General features: G+C 34.1%; 2 protein-coding genes across 4 annotated transcripts; both read left to right on the top strand.

The window, feature by feature from the left end:
* Window positions 1-594: 594 nt before the first annotated feature.
* LOC132175217 (nudix hydrolase 8) lies at window positions 595-4,615 on the top strand. Its single transcript, XM_059587087.1, has 9 exons — window positions 595-1,135; window positions 1,298-1,539; window positions 2,411-2,476; window positions 2,723-2,860; window positions 3,008-3,085; window positions 3,202-3,252; window positions 3,396-3,430; window positions 3,681-3,789; window positions 4,249-4,615. The coding sequence occupies exons 1-9, from the start codon at window positions 1,018-1,020 to the stop codon at window positions 4,453-4,455; spliced, it is 1,044 nt and encodes a 347-aa protein (XP_059443070.1). The 5' UTR covers window positions 595-1,017; the 3' UTR covers window positions 4,456-4,615.
* Window positions 4,616-5,619: 1,004 nt separating this feature from the next.
* Window positions 5,620-10,642, top strand: LOC132174688 (deSI-like protein At4g17486). 3 transcript variants are annotated; one of them, XM_059586327.1, is made up of 5 exons: window positions 5,620-5,803; window positions 5,983-6,226; window positions 8,391-8,678; window positions 9,176-9,262; window positions 10,155-10,642. In XM_059586327.1, exons 2-5 carry the CDS (start codon window positions 6,058-6,060, stop codon window positions 10,307-10,309), a joined length of 699 nt encoding a protein of 232 aa, XP_059442310.1. In that variant the 5' UTR covers window positions 5,620-5,803; window positions 5,983-6,057; the 3' UTR covers window positions 10,310-10,642. The 3 variants fall into 3 exon arrangements, with proteins under 3 accessions (XP_059442310.1, XP_059442311.1, XP_059442312.1); XM_059586328.1 differs by having other exon boundaries at window positions 5,620-5,836; XM_059586329.1 differs by having other exon boundaries at window positions 5,623-5,803; window positions 9,182-9,262.
* Window positions 10,643-11,937: the final 1,295 nt, after the last annotated feature.

The raw sequence follows: 11,937 nt of genomic DNA, 5'->3' as shown, positions 1-11,937 counted from the left end.
GAAGAAACAAATGATCTCTAATGATGTCACTTTTCGGTAGAAATCGTAATTACTTTGTCCATTTTGTTTACTAATTTTTCATGTTTTTGGTCAAGTAATTAAATCATGCATAGCTTGTTTTATTACAAGTAAAGACTTGGAATAATTGCGCCAAATAATACATAAATTTGAGATGAAAAAAAGATAAAAAATTAGGATAAAGTCTACGTACTCTCTTCAAACTACTATTCAATTGATAATGTCTTTTCAAACTTTTAATTATGATAATATCTTTTTTAAATTACCAAAACATTATTAATGTTCCCCAAAATTAGCAATAAGACAACTTCTTTTAGAACTTTCAAATATATAATCACACTGCGGACCCTAAGCCCAAAACAAAATTCCATTATTGAATGAAGTGACAGGATGTATGACATGATAGTATGTGGACCATTTGTGAATGCCCCGCCAAAACCAAAACAAAAAATACCTGTCTTGTTAATTCCACACTCTCTTCTGACAGCGCGTGGGATGCAGATCTCACGTTCCTCCTCTTTTCACGACCTCTGTCTGTTTCTCACGTGTCCAATTTATTCACATTATATTTTTATGTTAATTCCCTCGTTTTCTTTCCTTTTTTCCCATTTTAGCTGAGGGAGTAGTGATTTGATTCCTCCCGTGTTGTAATTGTCGCGGACCACCCATTTCACACCATCAATTAAGCTTCATCCCCACTACATTAATCTTCGATATTTTGGATAAGATATGTCTTTACTTGTTTGTTTCTACTTGGGTTTCTGTTAATTTGCCTCGTTATCCATGTATTTCGATTCTTCATGCAATCTCTAGTTCACTCCGAATGACGATGAATTCCATGTTCTTTTGTTGTTCTTGAACGATTCTCTTGATTTGTTTTTTGTTTTCTAATTGTTCTTGTTGTACAGTTATTTATATTAAGAGTTTTGGTTTAATTGGATTATAGAGTTGCTGTCAGTGTTGAAGTTGTTGGGATTTTGATACTTTTCCTCGATAAACATGAAATCGCTTGAATCGAAACATGTGTTTGCGTCTAAAATATTCCATGTGGGAAGAACATACTCTTTCAGGCACATACTTGGCGTTAACTACTCTCCACAGTTCTGTTCTTGCAGAGGTAAGCAGAAAGATTTGAACTTTTATCATTTCGTTTAGATTTCCAATTCTTTGTTTTTCTCCTCATCAATAGCTTATTTCAATGTATGAATTTAGATTCGAGACCCACATGAGTATTTAGTTTGATATTTATATATATATTTGTTCTTAATCTTTGGTTCAGGAATATTTCTGAAGGCTTGTGGTTCAAGTACTTCAAATAATAAAGTCTCAACAGAATCATTTTCATATCAGATGAATGGAACAAGTGGGACAAGTTCAATGCCGTATTCTAGAGATTTGAGAGTACTTGATGCATTTGACGATGAGTATGGGGGAGTTGTTGTTGATCCACAAAAATTACCAGATAACCCAGTTGCCTTTGCTTCTATCCTTCATGCCTCTCTGTCTCATTGGAAAAAGATGGTAATTTTTCTCTGCCAATGTGATCCAAATAGATCTAATTCATCTGATTTCTTTTCTGTTTTTTTTTTTTTTTTGTTTTTAGTTTTTTTTTAATGAAATCATTCTTTTTTCTTTTGGGTCTTACTGGTAATGAGGTTATGAACTGTTTCTTAAAGCTATGAGTAAATGATGATGATGAGATAAATCAGCTTGTTCAATTGTTTTTCCTTTCTTGATTTACAAGCATCAGGCACCAAGTTGGATTAGTAAACTATAGTCTTGCAGATACTAATTATTTGCTGAAAGTTTCTAATGCCTTTTTGAAGTAAGATTTAATAGTACAATCTACAGCGTTAAAGTATTGATAAATGATTAAATTTACACTTTTCTAGTAGCTTAAGCTTTTAAGATAAATAGTAATTTAATATGGTATTAGAGTTAGAGGTCCTGTTTGAACCCTGACTCCACATATTACTTTCTATTTTAATAAAATGTTTTACGTATGTGTTGGGCTTCACTTATTAAGGGGGAGTTTGAGCCCACAAGTGATGGGAAGTGTTAAAGTGTTTGATTAAATAAATAAATTTACTTTTTTTCTACAAGCTTAAACTTTAGAGATAAATGACGATTTAACATACAAGAAAATCAGTAAGATAGGTTCTTAGGCTAAACTAGGACTAGAACTATGCAATCCAAGATTTTACTCTCATATTCACTTAGTGGAAATTTCATAACACTATTTTTAAGCACAAACATTACAAAACACTTCAAGTTGTGTTTTTTCTGCTGAATATGTCCTTATTTCAATGGATTTGTCAGCTTGAAATCATGCTGCAAGGCAAACTGTCTTTAAGGTTTGGGACATTGATTATCTGAGGTCATTTTACTGCAGGGAAAGATGGGAGTTTGGCTTAACTTACCTGTGGAACGATCTGAGCTTGTTCCCATTGCTGTAAAGGTAACTTCTGTACATGAACTTTCTATTATTGGGCCCTTATTTGTCAACAGATGTAAAAGTAAACTTTGATTTGATTTCAGCCCCAGCTATCTAAATTGCACACAGGTTTTGAATATAGCTGATGTAGGACACATGTGGGGGAATGATTTGCAGCCAACTTCAACTAGAAGTGAAATACTGAATAACACTCAAAGCACTCTTGCCTAACCAAATCAAATTCATTCTTATAGACTGGTTTACATGCAGGAAGGCTTCCAATACCACCATGCGGAGCGAGGATATGTGATGTTAACATACTGGATACCTGAAGGGCCTTGCATGCTTCCTGCTAATGCTTCACATCAAGTAGGGGTTGGGGGATTTGTCATTAATGACAGCAATGAGGTAAGGTTGCTTGTTTTGATAATGTGACAAATCCTGATAATAATGAGCACTAAACATGCTCCAGAGTTGATTTCCTTGTTCTTGTACATGCAACAGAAACCCCTTCAGTTTCAGACTAACATAAAAGAGATTTATGACAATTTGTAGGTTCTTGTAGTGCAAGAGAAACACTGTGCTCCAGCTTTTGTTGGTCTTTGGAAAATACCGACTGGTTTTATTCTTCAGGTACTTTATTTGATTTTTTTCAGATGCTTCAACTTAAAATACAAAATCATCGTTAAAACTCAATATTTCAATTTGTTTATTTTTCATTCTTTGGCAATTGTTTTATTTGGTATCAGTCAGAGGAGATTTTTACAGGAGCTGTAAGAGAAGTCAAGGAGGAAACTGGGGTAAGTACTTTGTTGTTGACATTTTCTCTCAGGCTTTTTTCATCTGGACATCAATAGTTTACTCTTGCTAGTTCCATCAAATAGAATAACTATCCAGTCAAATTCTCCAACTGACATTAGAGGCATTTTCTTCTATATTGCAGATTGATACGGAATTTCAGGAAGTTATAGCATTCAGGTAATAACAAGACGTTATTCTTGTATTCAATGTCTGATTTTCACTGCTACATTATTTAGTTCAGTCTACTACATAACATTACTCTTTCAATTATTGCATGAGTATCCTTCACTTGCAATATGTGGAAAATCACTTGTCGCAGAGAAAAATCTAAAAAGAACATAGTCTATACTTTATACTTTTCCATGGTACTTTATTTTCTTAACCAACAGTATCTAATCTAATATTGTGTCTGCAACTGCAATTCCAGGCATGCACAGAATGTGGCTTTTGAAAAGTCAGATTTGTTCTTCATCTGCCTGCTAAGACCCCTATCAACTCATATCATAATCGATGATCTTGAAGTTCAAGCAGCTAAGGTAAATGTCTTAACTCACAGAGCACTCAAGGTTGCTTTAGGCTGTTCATTCTTTTTCTTTACTCTTTATAGTACTTTCCTATCACCAATAGCCACTTTAAGGTAGAGCTGTCTACAATCAATTCTAAGACACAATCCTTCTCTTATACTTTGAACTCAAACAACAAAGGGCTCGTTTGGTAATGTTTTTTAGAAGGTACTATTTGCTTTTAGGTTGTGATATGACATAAAAGTAAAAGTAGTTTTGATTGTTTTACAAGTGCTTTATGTATTGAGTTGTTTGTTAATACTTTTGTTTTTTTGTTAAAAAGCAAAAAACAGTCCTAAAGAGCATTAGCAAACAAGCCCTTGTTTGGATCCATTGAGTGCAGATGGCATTAAACTCGGGTTTTCTTCAAATTTTATTCAGTATCAGGACTATTTTCTGACTTCAAAATAAATCTCATGCTGTATCATGCAGTGGATGCCTCTGGTTGAATTTGTGGAGCAACCACTTATACAAGAAGACTACATGTTCAAGAAAATCATCGACATCTGCATCGCCCGCCTAGGGAAGCAGTATTGCGGCTTATCTGCTCATACAATGATCTCCAAATTTGATGGCATGTCATCTTCCCTGTACTACAATGTTATAGACACTCAAGATTTCAACTGTACAGGCAGTTGATTGAAGCTGTTTCACTCATAACTCTACATATAACATGTAAATATGACACTGGTCTTTCTAACATATATTGTCTTTAAATGTAAAATGTGTCCATTGTACATGCTTCACCATAACTCATTTCTAAATGTTGGACAAATTAAGCCTGATCCAGTTTTACCATCCTTGCAATTGGACTTCCACAAGGAATGATTTAGTCAATTGGAGAGGGTTCGGGGTACTATAACTTTTACTACAATTTTCTTATAAAATAAGGTGATTGTCCATAATTGATTAAATGATTAAGTGTATATAGTTGATATCTTAACCACTAATTAATTAAGTTGAAAAGTCAGGTTTCTTGCTTAATCATTTCATCAATTATGGACTATTACATCTGTTTGTAAATGACTTTGAAATAAAAGTTGTATTCTTAATAGCACCGTAATTCATTTTATAACTTTCATTAAAATTAAAATGACACTTATTAAGCCATTGTTGTCCTCATCCATGTGTCATGTATCAGTATTGCCATTCATTTAAGTGATCATGTTTTTGTTTTTTATATTAAGCAAGGAAAAGCCAAAGAGTTCTACTAAAAATGTTGAAGTTTTTATTACAAGTATGTTACAAACTGACGTGACTATTCATAATTGACGAAATTATTAAGCAAAAAATCTAACTTTGAAAAACGGTTTTAACTTTAAACTATCACCACTTATGTTGAGGTGAATGTAAATTGAAAAGAAAATTTTCTTATTAATATTGAAAGAATATGAATAAAGTAAGAACAAAGAAAGAAAAAAGAAAGAATATTTAAGTGGAGTAGAGAAAGATTTAAATTTTTTGATGTGTGTTACCTTTGAAAAATGGCCAACTACAATAGAAAAAAAAAAAAGGGTTTTCTTACTAAAATTTAACTAAAGTTTGGCTAGGTCACTAAAGTAATTGCTATACACATTTCCGCTCCTATGCTTCGAGATGAATTTTGAATGAATCACTATTAAATTTTGATTTAATTTTAATTTTAAAAATCACATTTAAAAAAAATGTATATAATAAAAATGTGTGATCCATAACTCTGTTTTAAGACTATTGGTTTATATATATATATATATATATATATATATATATATCTGAAGGAGGAGTCAAGACTCAAAAGGAATACTCGTGAAATGTGATGAAAGAAAGGGCATTATCGTAAGTGAAAAACCCCGTTCACTTTATAGAAGTTCATATTTATGTTGAATCTCATGATATTATAAAATCCCAGCAAAAAGATCCTCCCAAATCCGAATTCATTGAAAACAGCAGAGTGGGCTTTCACTTTGCAGAGGAGCAAAACCATTGATTGCTCCGATCCCTTTCTCAGGTGCATCAATTCATCTCTAATTTTCACTTCTCTGTATGTAAGATCTTCCTTTATCTAATTCTCTTTTATTATAATATCTCTTCTCGAAATCCATTTCAATTTCCTGTGGTTTTTCGCCCCGATCCCTCCAAATCTCCGAATTCCACTCTTAACTTTTTACTTTTTTTGGTATTTTATAGGGTTTTCTTGGATTGGTGTTGAAGATGATGAGCTTGGGGCCTTGAAGGGGGGAGCAATTGTGTAAAAAAAAAAAAATGCGGTTGTTTCCGCTGAGCTCTAGCTCGAGCTCAAGCATGGACAACGAGCAGCGCGATGGCGTACAAAAAAGTCGGGCTCTGTTGTACCTCAATGTCTATGACCTCACGCCTGTAAATAACTACCTTTACTGGTTCGGCCTCGGCGTCTTCCATTCGGGCGTTGAAGGTAATTGACTGCCACATTGCACCACTTTCGTTTTTCTCTCTTTAATTTTGAAGCTTATAATCTCTAATTAAATTATTTAATTCATAATTTTTTTCATCATGTTTGAGAATTTAATATGGTTTTAGAGTAATGATCTTGAATTCGAACCGACAGAATATACGTCTGATTTTAGTGTAAAAGAGTAATGCTAGTTCACACCCATTTTATCACACTTGCTTCACGCTGTTGATGTGGCATGAGCTGAATGGAAGTAGAAAGTTTTTTTCTTTTTAAGGAGTAATGCTATACACACTCTCACTTTCTCACTCCCAATCTCATACCGCCTTTCGTGGCTTTAAAATCACTATTGGACTTGAGATCACCATTGGATTTTGATCCAATAAAAGTCACGTCAGGGAGTGTGATAAAATGAGTGTGAAGTATAAATTTATTCAATGTAAAATGACAGTGTTGGAAATAGAAGAGTGTGCTTATAATGGATGGTGTCCTGAAGAGGTTGTGCATTCTTTTGGTTTTGAATTTCATGCTTGCATTGCTATCCACAACTCCTGTGGTGAGTACTATATACATATATATGAAAAACTAAATTACATAAGGTCTCTTGTTTGCCTTGTCAATCTGGAAGAAATTCATAGCTTCTAATTAGAAAATGTGTTCCCATAAGAAGATAGAATCTTTAGATTATTGCTAGGATTAAACAAAGATTGATAAGCATTCCTGCAGTAGATTTGAACAACTAAATTACATAATGTCAATGTTTCTCTGGGCATTCTCTGTTAGGGTATTGGCTGCATCGCGCTAGACTCACAATTCATGCATGTAAAGATATTAATCAAAATTTTGTGAGAGAGATATCTTGAACCTAAAAGAAGAAAACTGGGTAAGATTATTTGCTACCTTTAGGTTAACATTTTTCCTAAATATGTTTATGGAATGGGAAAAGAATTGTGTGTTGTTAATTCTTTTGTGACTTATAGGGGACGTATCCTAGAGGAACTATTATGTGTGTGGATTTCCAGTATTCCCACCACATAGGGAGGTAAATTAAAGAAGTACTCATGTTATAGAACCTAAGGAAAGAGTCCAGTCTCACCTATGCAAAGAGAATGCCCTGAATTAAAGTAAGTGATGCTGCTTGCTTCTCAATTTGTGTTAGCTATAGTAAACTCATACTTTTATAGATTAGAGCAAGGATACATTCACCATTGATTCAGGTGATATAGGGTTTCTAAAATATGGGCTACCATTAAGCACCAATAATATATTATCATTCACAGAGAAGTGGAAACCCAAGGAAAGAGACTAGTCCCTAAGGGGTGGCTTAATCGGCTAGGCACCACACCTTATTAAGTGAAGGTCACTAGTTGAAACCTCTCCTTCCCCCTCCCCTTGAGGACACAAAATTACTTATATAAAAAAAAAGTAGAAACCTTTATATATTGAACAAAAATAAACCTTATAAAAAAGAAAGAAAGAAAGAAGAAGGAATTTCAAGTATTCTTCCAGTAATTGGTGAACAACAAATTTTAGACATTAAATGTGCGTGTGAGAGAGAGAGAGAGGTTATATTGTCTAATTAACGGATAATCAAAAACGAAGGAAGAGTCACCATATAAGAGCATTAGCAGCAGACTCCCTATAGCCCATTCCCTTTCTTATGTTTAGGGAAAATCTCAAAAAAACCACAAAAAATCACCTACATCATAAGCCCTAAATATAACCAACATCAAAGGGAATCTACAGTGTTTCTCCAATGCATTGGAAAACACTGTAGATGCCCAATGCATTATTAAATTATAAAAAATTGGTTCTCTCCTCTCTCCTTAACATGTCCCAACAATTTTCTCTCCTTTCTCCTTTCTCATTGGTTGCAATGATAAAAAGAAATAATATTTAATTCATATAGGAAAAAGTAAGAGAATCTATTGTGAAGTGTTTTTTTTATAGGAAATCAAAAAGTAGTTTTATTCTCTAAATTGAGGGAAAATAGTTGGGAAGCTGCTGCTAGTGCTCTAAATACATAAAGTTGGAAGGGAGGCATTAGGATTTTATTATGTAAATTGTGAATAGGCAGTTTTTCATGAGTCCAGGCATGAAGCATTTGTATCTCCAAATCTGTTGTGTACGAACCATAAAAAAGTTTTACCCGTACTTTGATGGACAGTGCATGGTTTGGAGTATGGCTTTGGAGCACATGAGTACTCTTCCAGTGGGGTGTTTGAGGTGGAACCAAGAAGTTGCCCGGGCTTCATCTTCAGACGGTCAGTGTTGTTGGGCAGCATTGATATGTCTCGTTCGGAATTCCGATCGTTTATGGAACACCTTTCTGCAAAATATCATGGGGACACTTACCATTTGATTGCCAAGAACTGCAACCACTTCACGGATGAAGTTTGTATGCGGCTAACTGGAAAGCCTATACCAGGATGGGTAAATCGACTCGCCCGATTAGGTAAGAGAGCTTACTGCTTGCGTATTTATGTTACTAAGAATCTGCCTTGATGTTCATGGTAACTTTTACATCTGGTAAAATATGTATACCTGGTGTCTTAATTTTGGAAATGCATATGATCCTAGTTCCCAATTTACCTGGCCCAATGGTTCGTACTTAGACGCATTATCAATCACTATTCACTATTCTGTGTTTTTTTTTTTTTTTTTTAATGATTACTATGTTATCAGGCTGCATCAAATCTGAACTGGTTCTATACTATATAAAGGCAGTCTCACACCAGTGGAATTTGATTATATAGGGGTTTTATACTATATAATCAAATTCCACTGGTTCTATACCATATAAAGGCAGTCTCACACCAGTGGAATTTGATTATATAGGGGTTTTAAAGGGTGTGATTAGCATAGCTGCTTACACTTCTTGGCCAAGCTAAAGGATCATTTGCCTAACATATAACTGGCTTTTCCTTCATCTGATTATATAGTTGGTTGAAGTTTCAGGTTCTTTCTGCAATTGTCTTCTGCCAGAAAGCATTCAGGTTACATCAGTAAGACATCTTCCTGATCATCCAACATGTTCTGGTAAGTCTATTTTGACACCCATGTTTGCAAGCAAAGTTCATATTCTCGAATCTGTTATCTTCTTTAAAGAATTTTGCAGCCGTTTACTTTCCATGAAAGAGATAGTCTAGTAAAATAGAGCCTCTGCATATTGATTAACCATATACCTCTATATATTTTTGGTTCACCTTGCACATGGAAGATATTCGCCTCAATCCCACTTTGGATGTGTTGACTCAACTTGCTTTTTTAATCATTTTGTTGAAAATCCATATCTGGGCTATGTAGAGTAATCGTTAAGCCCTTCAATGAAAGGGTCAAATCTACTTGCTCAATTGGCATCGGTTGAAGTTTATCTAGATAGGGGCAGGTAGGTTTTTTAGTTCTTTCTGTTTTGATGATCTATAGAACTGGTAAGATGGTGGTGAAAATAATTCTCTGGACACTTCAAAATTGGAAACATCCTTTTGGTGCAGGCACATCTATAGTTAGGTATCTAGGGTGGTCATCCCATCTACATTAATTCTGGGACTGTCTTGACAGTGTCTACTTTAATTGTTCAGCAGAAAAGGCTAAGAGTTTGTTTGAGATTGCATTGGAAAATAAAACTTTTGTTTATAGGAAAAGTTTGAAAGAATTTTTTTTAAAAAGCTTCATTTTCAAGCTTTTTCCAAAACTACGCTTTCGGCTTTTTTAAAGCAAAAAAAGTCAAAAAGTGCTTTTTAAGTTCTTTACCAAACGGACTTATTTTGCTTGGCACAGCTTTTTAAGTATTAAAAATACTTTTTAAACTAACACAATCCCAAATAGAATCTAAGTCCTAAGATTTAGTTCTCCAATTATGGGTATTAGTGTTGGGTCTCTCCCTCTCTCTCTTCTCGGCCATCGTCCTAAAAATATTATGCCAATACAGATGATGATGGGTCAGAATCTGCTGCATCATTTGCATCAGCAGAGAGTGAAGAGGAGGAGGCGGCGGCGGCAAATCATCATCTGCTGACCGTACCAAGTAATGATGTGGCTTTTCTGAAGGAAAAACCAGTGAGACTAGCAAGGGAGGTCTCGTGATTCTTTCCACGAATTCCAATTGGAATTGTCTCGCTTTCTCTTGGGTGGTTCTGTTGTTTGTATGAGCCTAGGTGTATAAGTGAACATTTCCCAACTAAATTATTCAAGAATTTAAATCTATTTATCCTGGTACGGCTTTGATGCCCATGAATTGTATAATACCTGTATTGTTGTGAAATGTATGATTGTGCTCAGATCATCAGAAATTTGTTAGTACAGTATAATTCATAAATCCAAAGACTGTTTGTAGATCCTAGAAAAATGTGTACGGGTATTTGTATATTTTTGTTTTTGGTTTAATTTTTACTCAGAAGTAAGAGAAAATTCTTTCAACTCTGTCTCTAAATCTGTCATGTCTTGAGCATGTGAGATGCACAATTTTTTATTTTTTATTTTATTTTTATTAATGCTATTAAAAATGCATGTGGGAAATATATGCTATTAAAAAAAAGGAAACTTCACTTAACCTTCCTAAAAATAAAAAAACTCAATTTAGTGTCAAACTATAAAAAGTTAGCAATGTCACCTCTCTCATTAGAGTTTTGAGTTAAATCAAACAACGAAGGAGTGAAATGACCTTTTTATACGTCTGGAAAGTTTATAAAATTACAAAATTACTTTAATTTGAAAAATAAAAGGAAAAAATATAAAATGACCCCTCAAACTATTAGCTATTTGCAATTTGGCCCCCTAATGTTTAAAATGTAATAAAGTAGCACTTCAAACTATCAGTCAGTTGCAATTTGGCCACTCCGTTAGTTTGCACCGTCAAAATGGATGGAAAATACAAAACGACGCCGTTTTGTTGAGGTTAAGTTACTAAAATGCCTTTTTTAGAAGAAAAAAAAATCAATTTAAAAAAAGCCCACAAACGTTGTGTTGCTTAAAAAAAAAATCCCGTCAAGCAGCTCCTCCCTTTGACTTCATCAGTTCACCCTTCCAGTTCGCATAGGTGCGAGAAAGGAGTGCACAAAATTGGAGAACCATGAATGAGTTTTGTTCTATTGTGATTTTCATGGTCACTTTCATCCTCTTCTGAAATGGGGGGTTCACACATCGCCTCCTTTTCATATCTAAACCCAAATGCAGAACCCATCATACTGTGATTTTCATGGTGGGTTTCTTCTACAATGGGGTTTCGTCTTCTTTTGCAAAATTTAACTGCGATTTGTCCAAACTCCTCTCATGTAGCAGTTGATCCAAACTTCTCTAGTCCGAAACCCCACCTCAAATTTCTCAAGTTGATAGTCGTTTTGATTTGCTTGTATGAAAGAGGATTTAGTGGTGTGATTTTTGCTGGTTTGATTTATTGGAGAGGATTTGTGTGAATGAGGATTTGCTGGTATGATTTTTGTGGGACATACCTGAAGAAATTAATAAAGAAATGGGAAAATAAAACACAAAATATATATATAGGGAAATTATATCTAAAATCCTTAGGTAAACGCGCTTTTTTAAAAAACTCCCTGGGTATTTTTTTTTGAAAATTTAATCTCTGGGTCACTCGAAACTACTAGAAAACTCCCTACCGTCAATTTTTTTAACTTCCGTTAGTCTACTCAAAACTCACCGTTTTATCTGATTAAAATACTATTTTTTTTATTAATTTAATTTAAAAAATTCAATCT

The sequence above is a fragment of the Corylus avellana genome, chromosome ca3 (assembly GCF_901000735.1).
Source record: "Corylus avellana chromosome ca3, CavTom2PMs-1.0".
Lineage (NCBI taxonomy): Eukaryota > Viridiplantae > Streptophyta > Magnoliopsida > Fagales > Betulaceae > Corylus > Corylus avellana.
This window is presented reverse-complemented; position numbering and strand designations above follow the sequence as displayed.